Raw genomic sequence first — 21,790 nt, 5'->3', positions numbered from 1 at the left:
TGAGGATCATGCATGCGTGAGTTTGGGGGAAAAAAGAAACAGAAGGATGAATGGTGATGGATGAGCAGGCAGGTAGAGGTAGGTAGTAATAGCAAGACACGGCGGCCGTCCAGCTCCATTTGCATTGCCAAGTGTGAATCGGCGCGTCAGGGTCCAAACAGCTCCGTCCTGCTCCTGAGTCGGAACTCGGAACGCTACGCTTGCGGCGGGTTCCGGATTCCGGAGGGAGGTTCCGGCTGGGAACGGAAGCACAACCACCCAGCCGCGTGTCCGCGTCCGTTTGCGCGTCAGCGGCTACTCAGCAGGTCTGGGCTGGACGTGTCTATAAAAGGCAGGCGAGCCCCCTTGGGTTGGCCAGCCGCCCACGCACACGCACACGCAAGCAGATCGACCCAACCACCGTCGTCTGTCCTCGCGTAATTAAGGAGCTGGCGGCGTCTTCTACTTCTAAGCTGGAGAGAGCTGGAGCTGGACCAGTGCGCGGCGCCACCGCCGGAGAGGGCGACGAGATAGGCATCGACCCGCCGGAGACTCCGGAGCAGCGCAACAAGTTCCTGGTCCTCCGCCTGTACGAGGCGCTCAACGCCCGGGACCACGCCGCCGTGCAGTCGCTGCTCGCGCCCGACCTCGAGTGGTGGTTCCATGGCCCGCCCAAGCACCAGCACATGATGCGCCTCCTCACCGGCGGCAGCGGCAGCGGCAGCGGCTTCCGCTTCGTCCCGCGCTCCGTGGACGCGCTCGGCGCCTCCACCAGCAGCAGCACCGTCATCGCCGAGGGGCAGGAGGGGCGCTGCTACTGGGTGCACGCCTGGACCGTGGGCCCCGATGGGGTGATCACCCAGCTCCGCGAGTACTTCAACACCGACCTCACCGTCACCCGCCTCGCCGCCGTCGCCGCCTCCGCATCCGCCAAGTGCGTGTGGCAGAGCCGCCGCCCCGACAGCGCCACCAACTCGCTGCCGGGCCTCCTCCTCGCCCTCTGACTCTGATCACCATCATCGATCGATTCCCATCCATTGGAATTGGATTGGATTGGATTAATCAGATCAGATCACATCACCCAAGTCGTCGTCGTCGTCGTATATTATATTGGATTTTTGCTCGCGCCTTTTCTTTCACTATCGTCGTCGTCATTGAGTACTACTCTAGTCGGGTGTGTATCCTGTACGTACCGTATACCTACGTATTGTACGGTGGGACCCACCCCAATTCGTCGCCGCCGCTGATCCATGGCGGCGTCGCGCTCCTCCTCGTGTCCTGCTGCTCCTGCTTTATTATTCGGCTTGTACTACTGCAACCCACTAGTATTATTGTACTCCAATAAAACACTAGTATCATTATTATTGTGTTCCGTATATTGCCTGCTTAATTATTCATTCATCGTAAACCTTCTACGATCCTCCGTTTAATTTTACATATCTATAAATTATTATTATTGCTACTAGTTATTTTATTAATTGATTCTAAATAGGATCACAGACTATTAATATATAATCTGTTATTACTTGCTACTGCTAAAGTAGGAGTATACCCTAGTTTATTTTTATTTAATTGACTAGATGGGTGCTCGTGCGTTGCAACGGGTGCAACATAAATTAAATGAGATGTTTGTTAGCCAAGTCAAAATCAAGAATATATCAATTCAATTTTTCACGTGTATTATACTATGATAATGTCTAGAAACACATTTATTATCGTAATGAATTTGAAATAAAAGCTAGGCTTGGAGTTTTTGTTTGAAAGTTACGACAAACATCAGTTGCCTCAAAGGCTAAAAATTTATTGCTAGACATCAAATTGAATTTATGCATGTTCTGCCTTACCAAAATATGTATACTCGGACTTACAATATCCTAGCTCACATGAGGCATGGCAATAATTCATTTTTTGGGGGGAAAGTATTTGTTGTCAACCAGCAACACGAAGAACGACGAACGAGATTTGGATCACTATCATGATCATTGTGTGGTGATATTCCAATAAATTCCTTTCTCTTCCCATAATTCTCTTTCCGTTTTATTCTATTTTATTTACTTGCCTTACAGTGTCTCCATGCGGTGATTATTTACGTACCGGTGATTCTGTGAGTTTTATTTTATTTTATTTACTTGCCTTCCGGTGTCTCCATGCGGTGATTATTTACCTGCTGGATATGGATCGCATGAGATACGATGATTATTTGTCTAACGAATATGGATCGTATGAGTGTTTTGGCGTGCCGGATAGATGTTGATTCTAAATAGGATCACATCACATGGACGATGCGACATCACTGTTATATATGTCCAGCCATGTAATTAATAATCCTTGACCTATGTATCTCAAACTTTGACCGCATGCATCAATTCAATTGGATTTGAGCAAGGTACTAGTAGTATGTGCCTGCCTGCCTGCCTGGATTTGAGCTTAAAGAAAAGAAAGCGGAAAAGGTCGCATGACTCGTCAAATCCTTTAGTTATGATCGAATCAATGACAGGTCTGCTCTGCTTTTAGTAATTCAACAACAACTTGGCCTTATCAACAAAACAACAACGACTTGGCCTTTCAAGTTACCCGGCGGAAAGCAAGCTTAACCTCTGGCCAAAGTTCACGCCGCCACCATTTTTAATTAATTTTCATAAAGTTAATTAATCTCTAAAGTAAATTAAAAGGGGCGACCACAAAAGTTGACGGCGAGCAGGCGACATGAGGATTTTAGCCGCCCTTCTATATCTCACATCAATCAACATTCAAAACAAATACTTTCTCTATCTCTCAACAAATTAATTTGTAGAGTTATCTTAAGTCAAGCTTCTTATGTTTCCTTGAATTTATAAAAAAATATTTATTACATCAAATGAACATATTATAAAAACATATTTTATGATGTCTTTTTTTTTGAACACACGGGGAGTCCCCCGGATACTCTTAAGAAGAAAGGTGAGGCGCCGCGCGGGAGCCGGCGCTCGAACCACGGGCGGACCGCCTGAGCCCCTGCTCAGCTGACCAACCGAGCCCCCGCTCGGTTCTCATGATGCATTTAATGATATTGATTTTGTGTTCTAAGTCTTGGGGCTCTCTTCTTTTTATAAAATTCGATCAAATTAAAGTACTAATTTAAGATAATCTTATAAATTTATCTATCAAGCAAACTCCACTCCACACACAGTCCACATAGATAGTAGATGGGCTATGGGCGACTCTGACTCTCAGTACTGTCACGGCATCCATCCTTCTTCGCCTCTTGCACCCGTATAGGTATAAACCTTCGATCCATTTCATCACTAGAAGCCACAAATGTTTCCTTATCTAACTAGCGTCTGCATCTGATTTTTTTTTTGTGTGAACAGCATCTGAATTCTTCAACCAGGCGACTTGTATAAAAGCGTCTTTTTCTTTCTCTTTCTTATATTACTGCCATCATGTAACTTGGCCCTCCTCCCCATCCTTGTGCAGACGGCAGACCGTTACAAGTTACAACTAAAGCCTTATTTTGGACAAGAAGTTCTTTACTCGGATATTTGGGTGAAAGTCTAGTTCTCGAATTGAGTGTTGTTGGTGTGTCTTGTCTTTTCAATTTTTTTAAAAGGTCCTTGTATCAACTCGCGATCTTGACTTTAATAAAGTTTTCTTTATCGAAAAAACCCATGCCTACACAGTTAACAGGGATTATAGTCCCTCCGTTCCATTTTATCTGGCGCAAATTAGAATGACACGGTCTTCTATATTACACTTTGATCATTCATTTACTTTATATTATATTATTTATGCTTATAAATTTATAATTATTGGGTAGTATAATTTCTTACAAATCTAATCATATAGTTTGTATTATAATAGGTAAAAATTATTAGTCTAATTATTGATCAAAGTTTTTAAAGTTCGAATCTTGATATACGTATGCGCCAGATAAAATGTAACAGATGTAGTATTACTATTAGCAGCAGGTTACACAGAGTCTTGCGCGCGTGATATGGTGTTGGTGTCGCATAGCATAATCCATATCCATTATTCTATTTTCCATTTTCTATTTCCATCCATATCCTTCTCCAAAGCTAGTGATTAAGGCCTCGTTCACTTTGTAAAAAAAAATGAACCCGATGAATAATACAACTTTCGTTTTATTTGGTAAATGTTGTCCAAGCGTGGACCAACTAGACTCAAAAGATTCATCTCGTGATTTCCAACTAAACTATGTAATTAGTTATTTTTTTACCTATATTTAATACTCCATACAAATGGCTAAAAATTAATATAATGAAGAGAAAGTAAAAAAACTTAGAATTTAGATGGCATCTAAACAAGGCCTAAGCAAGCTATCTCTTTTATTCATTCGCCTACCAGAGGCGACCAACCGAGATAACAAAGTGCACGTCTCTGATACAAAGTACGAGTACTACTAATAATTAACAAGAGTGAGTACGGACTAACGAGTGCTCCATCTATTCCAAAAATATCTGTCGTTTTTGCTTAGAAACAACTTTAACAAAAATATATATTAAAAAAATTAATATTTATGATACATAATTGGTATCATTGAAAAGATCTTTGAATCTAGATTTTAATAAGTTTATTTAGAGATATAAATGTTGTACGTATTTTCTATAAATTAAGTAAAACTTGTGGCATGGAAATCAAAAGCGATAGATAATTTGGAACTGAGGAAGTAACGCTGAGTAGTGAGTGACTACTGACTACGCATCGGCATCTATGCTATACACAGTATATGCTGCCGAATAGGAATATCTATTTATGTCTCCTCGTCGACGTTCATACTCTCAAGACTGAACGAATTAAGAGCACCACCAGGACAGCGGCATGCATTAGGTTCGATCGGAATCAGTGTTGGGAAAACCACGCATGTGTATCAGTTAGAACTAGAGACAACAGAGATTCGTTGATATCTAACACTTTACTTATCTATTCTCTTTTAATTTATACAAAATAATAAAAAACTTAGGGCACATTTAGATCTTATGGGCTAACAACTGGTTGCAAACTTTAGACCTTTAGGATAAAAAAAAGGGCTAATAGGTGGGTTAAAGTTTAGCGAAAGCCCCCAGCTAATTGTTAGTTCATTGGTTCTTCAAACCCACCTAGCAAGGACTAAAAGTGCTATAGGTATCAAAAGAGCCATCTCTATCCTCTATTCTCTCTCTAGCCGGCTGAGAGAAAAAGGGTAGGAGAAAGGTTTTTTTTATAGGAGCTAATTTTTAGCCGATGATCTAAACAGGCATAGACTAATTTTTTTTGTTCCTACGTTTCTCCTATATAAAATGAATTGATACAATTCAAATTCCTATATAATTCATGCGAAATTCATACGTCCCAAAGGGCCTTTAGGTTTTTTTACATAAAGAGTTCACCATCATCACGGAACAAATGCAATTATTAAGCCAGCTCTATCAGCGTGTGCCCCAAAAGGCAATTCATTGGTAAGTATTTTGTCAAGACAATGACATTATATGGTACATAGAGAACTGTTCAACTGAAGTGACGCGATGAATGGATTCTGATGTAAGGATTGTAGGCATTGTGTGTCCCTTAACTTATTGCCGACAGATCACCAGGCAGAATGTAGATAGCAAGGAAGCCTCGAAGCTCTCGCCCGTGAGGGACTCTGTTGGAACAAGGACATCGGTGGGTTGTCTTATGTAGGCCAACAAGTCTAGGGTGTCGTCCTCTGTCGCTATATTAAGAGATCAACAACATGGAGATGGAGTTGAAAGAGATTAGGGCAAGAGAGAGGTAAACATTATATTGATTTTGATTCGATTGTGTTGATACATCAATCCGTCGTGATCCACTTATATTTATAAGAAGGGAGTGGTCTTATGGGTCAAACTTATAATCAAATCACGTCAAAATACAACTCAATCTCGAACTGGCTTGCCAAGACTGGTTGAGCATGTTTCTGCCAAGCGAAATCTTCCCGAGAGCATGGTTTCTTCATCCACACTCCAAATCGGGTGTGTGTGTGTGTGTGTCTATATATATATATATATATATATAGTTTTGACTATGTCGACGAGAGAAACACAATGGTGAAGTTCAATCTTCAATTTAGAGAAGTTTACGAAATCGGGTTAACGGGTTTGGAAAGTCGATTAAGTCTATTTTCTGCTAGATGGTTTTTTCAAAGTTGCATTTTCTTCATCCAAACTCGAAATTGAACTATCTTTATATGTTTTCCAGTTGTCTCGACAAGAGGAAGGCAATGGTGAAGTCTGTTCTGCATTTTGATAAATTACCAAAACCGGCTAATAAGCTAGTTCTGTTGTAGTTCCTGGGACAATTAATAATCAGCCCTTTTGATAATTTTGGTCAACAGTAACCCTCTTTAATTTGTGAAAGAGAACTTTTAGCACCAGGTAGTTCATAGGAGCATGCACGTACGTATCAGTTAGATGGAGTGCAGGGACGGTATGGTGTTGGTGGCGCATAGCATAGCATAATCCATCCATTCCATTTCCGCGCATCCTTCAGCCTGTTCGGGAGGCCGTAAACGATCGTGGATTATTTACTGCTGGCTGGTTTGATGTGAGAAAAAAATACTATTCTCGACTGAAAATTTACGATCGTTTACGAGCAAGTGAACAGGCGAGCAAGCTAAGCTAAGCTACCTCTTTTATTCGCCTCGCCTAGGCTAGCAACCGAGATACCATATAACACAGTGGACATCTCTGATATTTACCTAAACAAGCCCGCGGTGGTTTCCCGAAGGAACCACCGTCCACGTCGCCCACATTTTTACCGTCCGTGCGATTGCGGCCTCAACGGTCATGATGCCGTTAGTCAGCTCTGCTTTTTACTTTACCTCTTCGCTTCCGGCTTCTGACCATGGTTTTCGTAAGAATCCGTTAGCTTCGGCTGTCCTCGGTATCCATGGCGAAGCGCATCGGTTTCTCCCCGATCGGCTTTCTTGGCCTCGCATTTGGGCTGCCTTCGACCGGCAGGGTCAGTCCTCGTCCTACTCGCCCCGACCGCTTTCCTCGCTCTTGTCCTCCTGCTTCGTCCTCCACGCCGCGCTCCTCTGTTGCCGGCGTTCTCGTCGGACCTCTTCGTCTTCCTCTTTGTTCTTCCCGTCGCGTTTCCTGTCTGCGCCGCCGGAGGTCTTTGGCGTCGGTTTGCTTCGTTCCAAGAGTTCGCGTCGCACCTCCTGTCTGCACCGGCCTTCCTGCTCGCGTTCTTCCTCCGGTTGCGCCGCGCCTGGCGGATTCGGGGGGGGGGGAGGAGGGGGGGGGGGGAGGGGGAGACGCGGTAAGAGGGGTTCAAAAGGGGGGAAAGAGTCCTGTCTGCGCCGCCGGAGCGCTTCTTCTTCGCCTTCTTCTTCGTCTTCGTTCTTTCCAAGATTTCGCTTCGCGCCTCCTGTCTGCGCCGCAATTCCTGCTCGCGTTCTTACTCCGGTTGCGCTGTGTCTGGCGGATTCAGGGGGGTGGGGGGGCGAGCGAGGTTTTGGACCGGAGGGGGAAGTAGAGGGGAAGAGGGGTTGGAAAGGGGGGAAAGATGGACGCACTCAGGGACAACGCCGCTGTTTGATCCTACCTCGCCTGCTTCGCTGAACTTCAGAAATTTCCTGCGTAAGTTTTCGCCTCTGTCGCACTCGATGCATTCTGCCCTAATGCGGCCTCTGTATATCTGTTCGGCTAGGTTTGCTTAGACATACATCGGGTGATTTGGCTGGTTCTGATGCCTTCTTCTCAAAACTCTTTCACGCAGGTTCGCATCGGTGTTGTTCAGAGGTGTCGTTGGCCGAACATTGCTGCCGTTGTTGTTCCTGGTGGTCAATTGGATAGCGGCCTAGCTGAGAATCGATCTTATTGGACTGTCTTCGCGTCCAGGTATTACATGCTTTGTTCAGTATATATGTTTCGTTGTTTTCTCATTGTTTGTGCTAGGTTATTAAACTGAAATTCGGAAAAAAGATAAAAGTATAGAGTACGTGGTTCCTTTCAAACCAAAATAGAAGAACAAGTTTTTAATGGTTATGAGAGAAACAGAGTTATTAAACTGAAATTCGAAAAAAAAAGTATAGAGTAGGTGGTTCCTTTCAAACAAAAATAGAAGAACAAGTTTTTGATGGTTATCAGAGAAATAGAGGAAACAAGTTTCAGGTATAATTGTTTGGGACAAAAAAACAGACGAAAAAAAAAGGGATTTCAAAAAAAAAAAGATCTGGAGATAAACAGATCTGGAGAGATAGCAGAGAGAAAAATCTTAACAAAGAGAGAGGGAGAGGAGGTGTGGTCTTGAGCCAGGAGACTCCAATAGGTGTTACGCTTGGAAAGAGTCTGAAAAGTAGTATAGGCGGAAGAATACATGGAAAAGAATTGTAGCAGCGATACATATCAGACTGTATTTGTTCATAGATAGCTAGGGGACTCTAGCCCACAACTAGCTAAAAAAAGAGACATAAGCGAGTCTTAAAAAAGAAGATACTATCATTAGGCGTAGTAGTTAGACATAGGACAAAGACTAGAAAACGAATCGTGCTTTGATGCTAGGTTAGTATATATGTTTCGTTGTCCAGGTGTTACATGCTTTGTTCAGTATATATGCTTCGTTGTTTTCTCATTGTTTGTGCTAGATTATTAAACTGAAATTCGAAAAACAGATTACAGTATAGAGTACGTGGTTCCTTTCAAACAAAAAAAGAAGAAAAAGTCTTTTATGGTTATCAGAAAAATAGAGGAAACAAGTTCCAGCTATAATTGTTGGACAAAAAAGAACAGAAGGAAAAAAAAGGTAGTGCACAAAAAAAGTTACTAAAAAAATGAAAGAAAAGAAGACTAAGATGATATGAAATCGGAATATAGGAGCAGACGGAAATAAACAGATCTGGAGAGATAGCAGAGACAAGAATCTGAAAAAAGAGAGAGGGAGAGGAGGTGTGGTCTTCAACCACAAGAGTCCAATAGGTGTTACGCTTCGAAAGAGTCTGAAAAGTAGTACAGCCGGAAGAATACATGGAGAACAATTGTAGCAGCGATACATATCAGACTTTATTTGTTCATAAATAGCTAGGGGGATCTAAGCCACAGCTAGCTAAAAAAAAAGACATAAGCGAGTCTTAGAAAAGAAGCAGTACGATAGTAATGATATCATTAAGCATAGTAGTTAGAAATAGGAAAAACACTACAAAACGAAGCGTGCTTTGATGCGCCCTCCTTTTAGTGTCGTTCCAGTATAACCCCCAGTTGTTGCCGATGTGGTTAGAAAAAGGGAACATCTCGTATATGTATTCAAATTGTTTACACAATTCACAGTATAGCAAGGTAAGAGATAAGTAGGAATTGGTTAAACCATGCTTCAATTTATGTATAGCTAGATTGTGTACAGGCTTGTGTACACTGGCAGCTATCAAGCTTGTGTACAAGCTTGGGTACGCTGTCAGGTATCACATGTGGGCGCTCCACGTAAACTTTCTGTCAACAAATATAGTCACCTAATTTTTCACTTGTCAAAAAATGCTTTCTAGAGCATACAGTTTAGTGTCCTTCAAGATGTAACAGAGCCAATGTAGAGGCTATGAAACTGAGATAGAAAAAAAAGATACAACTATAGATTAGGTGGTTCCTTCGAGACACAAAAAAAGAACAAGTTTTGAATGGTTATGAGAGAAATAGAAGAAACAAGTTACAACTATAGTTTTTTCAGACCAAAATAAACCAAAAAAAGGGAGTTCAAAACAAACAGAGCTAAAAAAAAGATAAAAGAAAAGAGAAATAAGATGGTATGAAATCGGAATATAGGAGCAGACTGAAATAAACAGATTTGGAGAGAAAACAGAGAGAAGAATCTGGAAAATGAGAGAGGGAGAGGAGGTGACGTCTTGAACCAGGAGACTCCAATAGGTATTACACTTAGAGAGAGTCTGAAAAGTAGTATAGGCGGGAGAATACATGGACAACAATTATAGCAGCGATACATATCATAGTCTATTTGTTCATAAATAGCTAGGGGACTCTAATCCACAGCTACCTACAAAAAGAGACATAAGCGAGTCTTACAAAAGAAAAAATAGGATAGTAATGGTATCATTAGGCGTGGTAGTTAGAAATAGGAAAAACACTAGAAAACGAGGCGTGCTTTGATGCCTCGTCCTTTAAGTGTCGTTCCAGTATAACCCGTGGTTATTGCCAATGTGGTTAGAAAAAGGGAAAATCTCGTATATGCATTCAGATTCTTTAGACAATTGAAATTATAAGAAGGTAATAAATAAATAGGGATTGGTGGAACCATGCTTTAATTTATCTATAGCTACATTGTGTGCAAGCTTGTGTACGCTGTCAACTATCAAGCTTGTGTACAAGCTTGGGTAACCTGTCAGCTATCACATGTGAGCGCTCCACGTAGGCTTTCGTTCAAAAAATATAGTTAGCTCATTTTTCGCTTCTCAAAAACTGGTTTCTAGACAATACAATTTGATGTCATTCAAGCTGTAACAGACCCAATGTACATTTCCCACCTGATACAAATCAAGCATTAATTGATGTTAATTTGTCAAGAAACAGCCACCTGCAGGGCCTCAAAATTCTAAGTGACAGCTTTAATCTAAAACATCAGGATGTTGTACCAGTTACACTCGATGCCATCTACCCTAATGCGGCCTGTGTATATCTATTCTGCTAGATTTGCTTATAGATAGATCGGTTGATTTGCCTGGTTCTGATGCCTTCGTCTCTAAACTTTTTGACGCAGGTTCGCAGCATTGTTCGCTCAGGGACAACGCCGCTGTTTGCTCCTACCTCGCCTGCTTCGCTGAACTCGACTGATTGCGTGCGTACGTTCTCCACTCCCTGCCACTTGATGCCTTCTACCCTAATGCGGCTTCTGTATATTTGTTCTGCTAGGTTTGCTTATCGATAGATCGGTTTATTTACGTGGTTCTCATGGCTTCGTCGCAAAACTCTTTGACGCAGGTTTGCATCGTTGTTGTTCGGAGCTGTCATTGGCCGAACATTGCTGCCATTGTTGTTCCTGGTGCTCAATTGGATATCGACCTACCTGAGATACTCTGTGCTTGGACTATCTTCGCGTCCAGGTATTATATGCATTGTTCAGTATATATGTTTCTTTGTTTTCTCAGTGTTTGTGCTATGTTATGAAACTGATATTCCCTTGCTCTTCTGCCACCTTTGCAAAATCGTTCAAAGGACGCGTACGGTTGTTGGAACTGTCCGAAGATCCATTGTTGTTTTTCGTTTGCAAAAAAAAAATTGCAAAGTGATTTTTAAATTAACTTCTGTTTTTAAAAGGCCCTACATATTTGTACCTGGCAGACAGAGGCCGCAACCCAAAAAGTGTGCTCACATTTAGACTGCTACTTTCGCTCCGTGTGTTAGATATGTTTTTTATCAAATTGTCCTACGTAGCTATGTTGCAAGAGGTTGCTCACCGGTGCTGCCTACCTTATGTATCCTATATACATGAAATGGTACAGGATGGTAAAGATATGTACGGTATAGAGGTTGATTTGGCCCCCGGTATGGTCCAGGGACCCTCAACAACACTCTTTTTCTGGGCTGAGCCTGCTGTGGATCCTGCCGTGGCCTACGAAGTTGCGGCATTGCAGGCTCTTATAGTTCTACAGGGGATTTATGGATTTGTTCTTCTTGATTATAGTGTCCATGCCCTTCAATTATATAGGGATTTAGCTCGCCATCTATTCTGCATTGCAAATAGAGGAGCTCAGCTTGCTAGATTGATCGTGGCAGCGCCCAGTCACGATGTTAGACCATTGTCGGCTGTTGCAGCGTTCGCACAGCAGTTGTTAGATGAACTCAGCGTGCTGTCGCCAGATTGAGTGTCAGCATGTTTGTAGACTTACAATTTCTTGTCAGCCTTGATGTATTCTTTCCTGCTTTCATTGTACGCATCGCACCATTAAGTATAAGAAGTCTAAATAAAGTCACTTCAGTTACACCTCATTCAGCGCCGATCTGTTTATACATCCATATTGTACCTCTCATCTCCATGTAATTCGTTTGGATTCCTTCAGCACTGTATGCTCCGGTCCCAGTTTGACTCTTTATAAACTCGTTTGTAATCTTATCGTTCTTCTACCACTCTTACTGCGTCAACAAAAACTTAACATACATCTATATTTGTGCCTGTCCCTGAACTTCCCTGTTTCATATACTAATGTTTTGCCTTCTCCATTACTCATGTCAAACATATTCGCTACATTACGCTCTTATAAAACCATGAATAGCAGCAACAAAATGCACATCAATGAATGGCCTGTTTGTGTACTCTTTCCCTGGATTCTCCAGTGCATATTAACAAAATCATGCGTATCATACTAGGTATATTAGACTGTTATAGAATCAAGTATAGCCCACAAAAAAGCTGCATCAAGTCATGAATTATACCAATTCCCTGGTACTATCAGATTGTTTGTGCGCTCTTATTCTGGGTTAACCAATGTATGCTGCAGACCCATAATCACCGCATAACCTTTTTTTCAAATGCTTCTTCCAAAAAAAAAAGGGTTCATTGTTTTAGATTCATGGTAAGACGCACAGCCTTCATCGTCTATGGAATATCAAACTGGTATGCCTGCTCAGCAAACACGTATGTAGACTGTGCTCTATTTTTATTACATATCTACACTTTCAGTGACCGCTGCTATATTCAGTGGGATCACTATTTCCCTGAACTATGCTAGCTAACAGTGGCTACCTATATTACTCAGTGGATGCTTCGGTGGATATACGCGCCTCTGCTGCTGGCGCAGCGAGGTTCCGCCGATCAACACCACGTATGTACCCTACTGTGTATAGCCTCATGTGACGCAAGAATGTTGTATAAATCTTCGTCTTACCTATTCTGTCCTTTGACCAGGAAATAACTCGTCATCTCCTATTCAAAGTACTGATCCAGCACAGTGTAGGCAGAAGAGGAGAAAGCTCCTAAAGCAGCATCGCCGTGTTTGGGGAGGTACTGCAGCAGGGCCTACAGCAGATAGTAGTTTCGTGACTTCGCCCTACAATATGGTTCACTCCTATACCCTGTTTACAGGTGCAGCCTCAGCATATAGTGCTACCTTACAGTGTGCTCAGTTCGATAATGATTTCGTAGAGGCTCTTAAAGGTAATGACCGTACCTTTGTATGATGCGTCTATCTTTTCCATCATCACCAGCCCTACCTACGGATGCTGACCTCATCTATGTCTAATTCTCTATTACATATGCATAAACCAGTTTCTTATCCTAGAAGATCATACCATGGACCACCTGCCCAGTAGTGTTCTAGCTGCAAAGCCATTTTCTGGAACGCTGAAAGTGTTGGTAAAGACACACGCACCTCTTCTGGATCACCTATTTACAACAAGTGCTGTAAAGGAGGCCGAATTGTTATTCCTCCGTTCCTTCCTAGGCCTGAACCCTTAGCATCTTTGGCAAGATTTGATGGAGGATCGGTCTCTAACAAGTTTATGAAGAATATAAGACGCTACAATTGTCTTTTTGCATTCTCCTCTATGGGAGCCAAGATAGATCGAACTATGAATGATGGCAGGGGGCCTCCGGTGTTTAAAATCTGTGGACAGATTCATCACCGCATCGGTTCTTTGATACCTCCACATGGTCGCCCTCCAAAATTTATTCAGCTATATGTGTATGATACATCCGCCGAGGTTGAGAACAGAATTGCCTCATTAGAAAGTGAAGACACAATAGCATCAGATCTAGATCCTGCTATTGTACAATCTTTAGTTAATATGTTGGATGAACATAATTTGTTTGCAAAGCAGTTTAGAATGGCCAGGGACAGATTTGCAGGCGATGACACTGAAGACTTTGTCATTCGCATTGTTGGTCCAAAAAACGGAGATCCGCCTCAGTACAGTTTACCAGCTATAGATCAATTGGCCATGCTTGTGGTTGGTGATTTTAGCTGTGAAGAATTTGAGCGGGACATTATTGTGCAGAAACAGACAGGAGATCTAGATCAAATCTCTGCTTTGCATCCTGCTTTCATGGCGCTTCAGTATCCTCTATTGTTTCCATATGCTGAACGTGGTTGGCAGACCGGTGTTTTATACACTGGTGCCACTCAATCAGCAAAGAATGCTCATGTCAAGCTAACCATGCAAGATTACTATTGCTATATGTTCCACTATCGAAGAAATGAGCCCAATCCTTATTTATGTTATGGACCATTATCAACTCAGGCCAAGGTTGATGCCCGGGCCTGCGTCGATGAAAACAGACTCAGATATATAATGGATCACCAGGCTGATATCAGAATGGAAAGTATTCAAGGAATCTGTGATGCTATTAGCAGAGGTTCCGAACAAGGAAGTGAGGTTGGTAAAATGACCGTATTACCGGCATCATATACAGGTGGTAGACGTTATATGATACAAAATTATCATGATGGTATAGCTATCTGCCGAGAATACGGTCCCCCTGATTTCTTCGTTACATTTACATGTAATCCTAAATGGTTAGAGATTTCTGAGGCTATCTTTGAGCCTGGACAGACACCAGCTGATAGGAATGATATAATTGTCCGAGTGTTCAACATCAAGTTAGAAGAACTTCTGCATGATATTAGATGTGGTCAACCCTTTGGACCTTCCAGCGCAGGTATAATCGTCTACGGACAGAAAAACCATTCTTTCTATCTACATCCATTTGTCAACAAGCGCTTCCAGATCCTAAATATGCCCTATTCAAATGCAGTGCTCCACACTGTAGAATTCCAGAAACGCGGACTTCCACATGCGCACATAATCCTTTAGACTTCAAGAGATACATCTGATCCGACCTCTGCAATGATAGACAAATATGTATCTGCAGAAGTGCCCGATCCAAAAAATGATCCACTAGGCTATGCTCTTGTTGCAGAGCACATGACACATGGACCCTGCGGTCAAACCAATCCTAGATGTCCATGCATGAAGAACAATAAGTGTTCCAAGCATTTTCCAAAACCATACCAGCCTGCAACTACAGTTAGTTCTATTGGCTTTGCTGTGTACAGGCGACCTGAGAACAATCTCTTTGTTTCCAAAGGACGCCTCCAAATGGATAACAGATGGGTTGTTCCATACAACATGTTCCTCCTTAAAAAATATCAGGCACACATCAATGTTGAGTGGTGCAATAAAACTACATTCATCAAGTACCTCTTCAAATATGTAACCAAAGGAGCTGATTGTAGCAAGGCCTATCTACAACGAGTCAAGAGAGCCCAGCAGGCGCCGTATGATGATGAAACGAAGACTATAAATGAGATAAAAGAATATCTTGACTGTAGATATATCTGTGAGCAGGATGCATGTTGGAGAATGTTTGGCTATGATATTCATAGACACTATCCAGCAGTAGAAAGGATGCCTGTACATCTTCCAAACGAGAATTTCATAACTTTTAGTGCTAGAGCAAAGATGGATAGATTAGTGTCTACCGAGTTTTTAAAAAGAACAATGTTAACTCAGTGGTTTGTCTGTAACGAGTTTTTTCCTGAAGCTAGAGCATTGACCTATCCTGAGTTTCCTTCCAAATGGATATGGGATCAAAGAGATAGAAGGTGGACAAAGCGGAAACAGCAGCATGGTAAGATAGGCCGTCTTCACTATGTACACCCATCAGCTGGGGATCGCTACTATCTTCGCATGTTGCTGCTAACAGTTAAGGGTGCAACAAGCTATGACCATCTCAGATTCCACAACCGAACATATCATCGTACATTCAAAGAGGCGTGCATGTCGCGCGGCCTTCTTGGTGATGATCAGGAATGGTACAACGCTTTCGATGAAGCAGCAGCTTGGGCTACTTCGCCACAGCTTCGTAGCTTATTTGTCACAATGATACTTTTCTGCGAAGTTGGTGATGAAAACACTTTCTTCGAAAAAATCTGGCACCATCTAGCCGATGATATCATCTACCAATACAGAGATATGATTGGTGATCCTAATTATGTGTTAGCTGATTCAGTAGCTAGGGATTACCTTCTAGATGAGCTTTCCACTCTTTTTTCTCAGAGTGGCAGGAACATAGCTGAGTTCAGCTTACCTCCAAAGACACATGCTGACTATCCTGCTCAAAACAATCGCCTTGTCGAAGAAGAGCTATCGTATCCTGCTGATCCATTGATTGACATGAACAGTCCAGCTGCTCTCCTTAATGAAGATCAAAGAAATGCCTTCTATAAAATAGTCCGCAGAGTGCAACAGAATGAGCCGGGCTTTTTTTTTGTATCAGGATATGGGGGAACTGGTAAAACATATTTATGGAATCGAATAGTAAACTATCTCAGAGGCCAAAAAAAAATTGTTCTGACTGTGGCATCGTCCGGAGTAGCGGCGCTGCTCTTGCCAGGGGGACGGACTGCTCATTCAAGATTCAGAATACCTTGTGAAGTAGAGGATGATATGATCTGTGATGTTAGCAGGGGCACCATGCTTTCAGAGCTTATTGAACTTACAAGCCTTATTATTTGGGACGAAGCCCTTATGGCTAATAGAAAATGTTTTGAAGCATTAGACCGCACACTACGTGACATAGAAAGAGTAAAAAAACCTGAGGCTGCAAATATTCCGTTTGGTGGTAAGGTGGTCGTGCTGGGAGGGGACCTCAGGCAGATCTTACCTGTAGTTGAAGGAGGTACAAAACAAGATGTCATCAATGCTGCTATAATCACCTCACGCTTGTGGGCTCATGTAGAGGTGCTCAGCTTAAATCAGAACATGCGATTGGTGTCTTCGCCAAATGATGCTCGCCAACAGCAGGAGGTCGCCCTGTTCAACAGATGGATATTAGATATTGGCGAAGGTAAAACACCCTCCTTTTCAAAGGATGGAGAAGATGAAACAAGCTGGATTACAATACCTGAAGAATTGCTCATAGTGCCTGGTGAGGATAGACTTGCAGCCATTGTGCAGTCAGTATATCCTAACTTTGAAACCAGGTACAGAGACCCTTTGTACCTTTCTCAAAGGGCCATACTAGCTCCAACAAATGAACTCGCATATACAATAAATCAGTACATGGTTCCCTTAATTCACGGCAGAGAAAAAGAATACCTCAGTTCGGATACTATCGCCAAAGCCACTGCTCAACATGAAGCATATGATCTTCTATATCCTATTGAGTTCCTTAACTCAATTAATGGTAATAACTTCCCACAGCATCGAATTGTACTCAAACGAGGAGTTCCTATAATGCTGTTGCGTAATCTCAATCAAAGAGCAGGCCTTTGCAATGGTACAAGGCTGACTGTAACCTCTATAGGAGAATGGACAATTGAGGCCAAAATTATGAATGGCCGCCATGCAAATCAAACATTTGCGATTCCATGAATTACTCTGTCTCTCAAAAGTAACAAGTGGCCATTTGTTCTACAGCGACGCCAATATCCTATAAGAGTTTGCTATGCCATGACAATCAATAAAAGTCAGGGACAAACATTATCAACTGTTGGCATCTACCTCAAAAAACCAGTCTTCACACATGGTCAGCTCTATGTAGCTGTTTCGCGAGTAACGACAAAACAAGGTCTCAGAATCTACATAGAAGATGATGATGGCAATCCTTCCAGTGAGACAAGAAACATTGTATACAAGGAAGTTCTTCAGCATCTGCCTTAGCTACTAAATGCACAGTCATTCTATACTTACTTCGTACCTGAAATGGCCTTCATAGCTACATCTCATCAGTATCCCCACATTTGGTCCTACTAATATTTACCGGTATAGTCTTATGTAGTACACAGATGAGGCTATAGACCACTGTACACGTATGTATTTGCTTTGGAAAACCATGGCTATGTGCTTTGGCTTAATCAGCACTGACCATATGCATAGGTGTGCAGTAGCACCATGCAGTTGTACCTTTCTATGTAAACACCAGCGGAAAAAAAAAACTTTTGGTGCTCATGATTTGCATCCCTGGCTCTACATCCTGCACCACTGTGCCTCAGTGCATCTGGTTTCTCCTCAAACTATATGTACGCATAAATAGCTTTATAAATTGCTGCTCTTTGTGTGTCAGATCCATCATGCAGGAACCAGTCTTTCTAGACAAGCTAGAAAAAGGACGCCATTCACATGGCATTGTTGTTCGAGTCGTTAGGAAGTGGATTCACTACGAAAACAATGGACAGGGTCCACCTCAATACATTGGGATGGTTATGGCGGACGCAAAGGTACTGATACTGATTCTTTACAAAATAAAGCAATGCTATCTTTGTGTTCAACATACGAATCACATAATTACAATCAACAGAAACAGTTGCTCCTACACATTCACATGCAATCTAATCAGTTTAGTACCTACAATGACAGGGAAATGCCATATATGCTGAAATTTCAGATGACCTCATCGATGGCAAAGCATGTCTTTTCAATGTTGGCAAAGTTTATGTTGTTAAGAAATTCGTCGTCCAGAATGCCAAAAAAAGCTACAGACCAGTTGACAAGAACCTCATGATAGATATTACAGACTACACAACAGTTGAGCTTGTTCGGAATCCTCCACACTCAATTCCAGAGTACATTTATAGAATCACTCCATTACGAGCCATTAGACCAGCGCGGGTCGTATTCAACCTGACAGGTGACCTATTTGATCAATTTCCGTTTCTAGATAGATTTCTCTTAGACATGCTGTATAAATCTGCTAGCTAATAAGATTGCATCACTCTTTTTACCAGATGTCCTTGGATATCTCATTAGGTATGAAGCAGCTCACACATTTGTTCCTAAGAACATGGAAAAGGCTAAAACACTCAGAGAAATCTACATTAAGGATTTAAGGTATATATCGCCTACCGTACAATAACTTAAATAACACTGCTTCTATCCTGGTACCTGATAGTCGACTTTGATGCAGCGAAAATATTATGAAGATTACCCTATGGGGTGAGCATGCCACAAATTTTAGTATCGACAACATATACGATGCTGCAGCTGGTAATCTTATTGTTTGCCTTGTCGTTGGTTGTATACCGCGTGAAGATTTCAAAAACAATGGTACAGCCTTCTTGTCAAGATTGGTCTCAACATTTCTGAATATATTTACATATACATTGAACACTAGCATAGCTTTTGAATACATGAACTACAAACCATTTTTTTCTTTGCTGCTGCAGATCAAACATGCCTAACTGGAAGCTCAGCTTGCACTTACTATTTCAACCCTACCATTCCAGATGCCTGTGCTTATCACTCCAGGTATAGCCACATGGACATCAGCCCAAATACAAAAAAAATAAAAATGCCTGAGCGCTTGTACTAATATGCTTTCTATCATTAGGTTCAAAGATACACCAGTCTACATCGAACAGCCTGCACCAGAAGAAGAGGCAGTTCCACTTTCGGTCCAAGACATTCAGCTACCAGAAAGAACTATAGCTGACCTGAACCATATTGATCCCTTTGATGACATGGTAAGTCAACAACAAAAGCCTATAGACTCATCCTCCTAAAAAGCACCCTGTTACAGATCTTCCAGCCAAATTTGGTGCCTCTTTCAGCAATGCCATATGAGCTTTTTGGTTCAAGTCTGTAAAAAAGAGAGAAAATATTAGAGTATAAAAACTCCTGAATTACTTGCTGCCGTGCAGGAAAGAGGACCGTACAAAGTTGCAGTAACAATTGTGTCTATCACAAACACTACTAACTGGTGGTACATGTCTTGCAAGCCATGCAAAAAAAGAGCTGATCAGCAGCTAGATGGTACCTACAGATGCCCAAAGTGTGGAGGCACAACAACAGTTCCTAGGTAACTTTTCAGTTTTTTTTCCATTTTCAGTCCGTAAATGAACCGAATATTTTCCAACCTATCTACACCTTTCGTTATCTATAACTTCTACAGGTACCTATTATCATTTATTGCAAAAGATAACACAGATGAAGCACGCTTCTTTGCATATGATGATGAAGCAACCAAAATAATTCAAAAAGAGTGCCAGGCATTGGTAAACCCATTGCATATAAAAGAAGGATTGCCTCAGGCAATGAACAACATACTTAACAAGACATATGTGTTATCAGTTGATCTTACTGACGAATCGTGCAAAAGTATGAAAAAAAGGCAATACCAGGTCAAAGCAGTTTTAGACAGGCCACCGAAACGCCCTCAGCTGCAAGTCATGGCAACATCTCAGTATCACCCGCCTCACACAACAAGCCCAATACCAATCATTGAGAGTCCAGAACATTCAGCAGATCTATTTCTGATTGAGGCCGCTGAACAATCGGTAAGCAAATTTTACAGCTTCTTTAGCAAAACCATTCCAGCTGATCTACCTGTACTCCACTAACCAACTTTTTCGTCTTACAGACTCCAGCACATGATAGCGAGCTACAACATGATGCCTCCAAACATGATATCGACAGGTACATAGTAGTCCACCATTCTACACTTAAACTCTGCAGTACATAGAGACATGTATACTGGTTACAAGCAATATACATAATCAGTAAACAATCCCAATTTATGTAAGGTCACCAACAACACGGACAGGCGCTCGCAAGAAGCTCTTCAGCGACACTGATTCGGCCGAAGCTACAGACACACAGCAAGATCAGCGTGCCAAACAACCACGTCCATCCTCTTCAGAATCAAAATCAAAGAGGTATGCTTTAAAGAAATTTAACGTACCATCTTTTTATGTCCGAACATCTGTACGTACAGACTCTAAACATAGATACCGAGTATAGTGCTAACTGGTTCTTTCCCAGGCAAAACAAAAAAGAAGACGATGCAGATAGCCACTCGCTGGAGTAAGCCAACATCTACTTCTATGTACTATTTCTCATGTCTGTGACAAAGGAGATGATTGTCAACATATAACAAGCTTTTGCGTCCCAAAAAAAAAAGGCTGTTCAAAGATAGCAATCCTATATGTAAATTATCACAGTACAGTTCATCGAACTCTGTACTGCATGCATCGGCCTATGATGCATCAGCTTCTATGTACTATTTGCCGTTTCTGTAATCTAGACATAGCTATGGGAACCACGTACTATGGATGTATCAGCTCAAACTGTCGCTGTGAAATCTTGATGTTCCAGTTGTATATGAAACTATATTAGCCTTTTGTAAATCCTAGATAAGTTATGCTAAAATGTTATCAGACAACTGTCGCAGCTCTATTTTCTTACCAGTACCATGATCCACAGAATCAAAACCTCACAAATTTTCTACAAATATATCTATGTTACAGAAGAAACCACGGAAACCAGTAGGTACCGACAGTAAAAAACGGTGTCCACAAATAAATTCAAAAGCAATTCCTACGGGCGCGCGAATGCGCGCGCCACCATACTAGTGTAATAACAAGGCTAGAAGAGTGTATATATATAAGCTAGGCATCGGCATCTATGCTCTATATATACTGTATATATGCTGCCGAATAGGAATATTATTTGTCTCCGATCCGCAGCTTGCTGTTGTGCTGGTCCTAGCGGGGTTGTTCGGCTGTTAGGTTACACAGTAAATTTTGGATAATTTAATAGTATTATGCGAAAGAAAATAAGCTGAAATAATTCGAAACATGAACATATCTTTCCCGAATGCAATGCCATTATTCAGGGATGATGCTACAACTATATAATTAATGCTTTATTTATTACTGGGAAACAAAAGATGCAAGCATGATCAATGCGTACCTGCAGGTGATGCACGGACACGCGAACCACAGCATACAAGTCCATTTATCATCGAATTAAGAGCCTGTTTAGTTTCCCACGACTAAAATTTAGCTATTAAAATCAATGACTAAATTTTAATCACATCTGATTCGTTGTAGTAACTAAAAGTGACTAAAGATTATTAAGGCAATTCAATAAAGACC

The 21,790-nt window shown here is 41.7% G+C and overlaps 2 protein-coding genes and 1 long non-coding RNA gene across 3 annotated transcripts; all 3 read left to right on the top strand.

The window, feature by feature from the left end:
- Positions 1 to 346: 346 nt before the first annotated feature.
- LOC136547554 (senescence associated gene 20-like) lies at positions 347 to 1,355 on the top strand. The gene has a single exon (XM_066539495.1). The coding sequence runs from the start codon at positions 666 to 668 to the stop codon at positions 981 to 983; it is 318 nt and encodes a 105-aa protein (XP_066395592.1). The 5' UTR covers positions 347 to 665; the 3' UTR covers positions 984 to 1,355.
- A 12,132-nt stretch (positions 1,356 to 13,487) lies between these two features.
- LOC136544710 (uncharacterized) lies at positions 13,488 to 18,817 on the top strand. The gene is made up of 6 exons (XM_066536775.1): positions 13,488 to 14,574; positions 15,460 to 16,900; positions 17,983 to 18,136; positions 18,276 to 18,546; positions 18,644 to 18,746; positions 18,808 to 18,817. The coding sequence occupies exons 1-6, from the start codon at positions 13,488 to 13,490 to the stop codon at positions 18,815 to 18,817; spliced, it is 3,066 nt and encodes a 1,021-aa protein (XP_066392872.1).
- Positions 18,818 to 19,277: 460 nt separating this feature from the next.
- Positions 19,278 to 20,019, top strand: LOC136547553 (uncharacterized). The gene is made up of 3 exons (XR_010781588.1): positions 19,278 to 19,378; positions 19,556 to 19,713; positions 19,807 to 20,019. It is a non-coding gene; the product is annotated as an uncharacterized lncRNA (long non-coding RNA).
- The last annotated feature ends 1,771 nt before the right edge of the window (positions 20,020 to 21,790 follow it).

This window comes from Miscanthus floridulus, chromosome 3, assembly GCF_019320115.1.
Source record: "Miscanthus floridulus cultivar M001 chromosome 3, ASM1932011v1, whole genome shotgun sequence".
Lineage (NCBI taxonomy): Eukaryota > Viridiplantae > Streptophyta > Magnoliopsida > Poales > Poaceae > Miscanthus > Miscanthus floridulus.
The sequence above is the reverse complement of the archived record's forward strand: the minus strand, read 5'-3'. Positions and strand labels throughout refer to the sequence as shown.

What these genes read in the sequence shown, in the direction of transcription:
- LOC136547554 (XM_066539495.1), top strand. Translation starts at nt 666, where the DNA reads ATGATGCGCCTCCTCACCGGCGGCAGCGGCAGCGGCAGCGGCTTCCGC.
- LOC136544710 (XM_066536775.1), top strand. Translation starts at nt 13,488, where the DNA reads ATGAATGATGGCAGGGGGCCTCCGGTGTTTAAAATCTGTGGACAGATT. An exon ending in CTTTGGACCTTCCAGCGCAG is followed by an intron (nt 14,575 to 15,459) that starts GTATAATCGTCT and finishes TTTTTCCTGAAG; the next exon opens with CTAGAGCATTGACCTATCCT. An exon ending in GGTCGTATTCAACCTGACAG is followed by an intron (nt 18,547 to 18,643) that starts GTGACCTATTTG and finishes TCTTTTTACCAG; the next exon opens with ATGTCCTTGGATATCTCATT.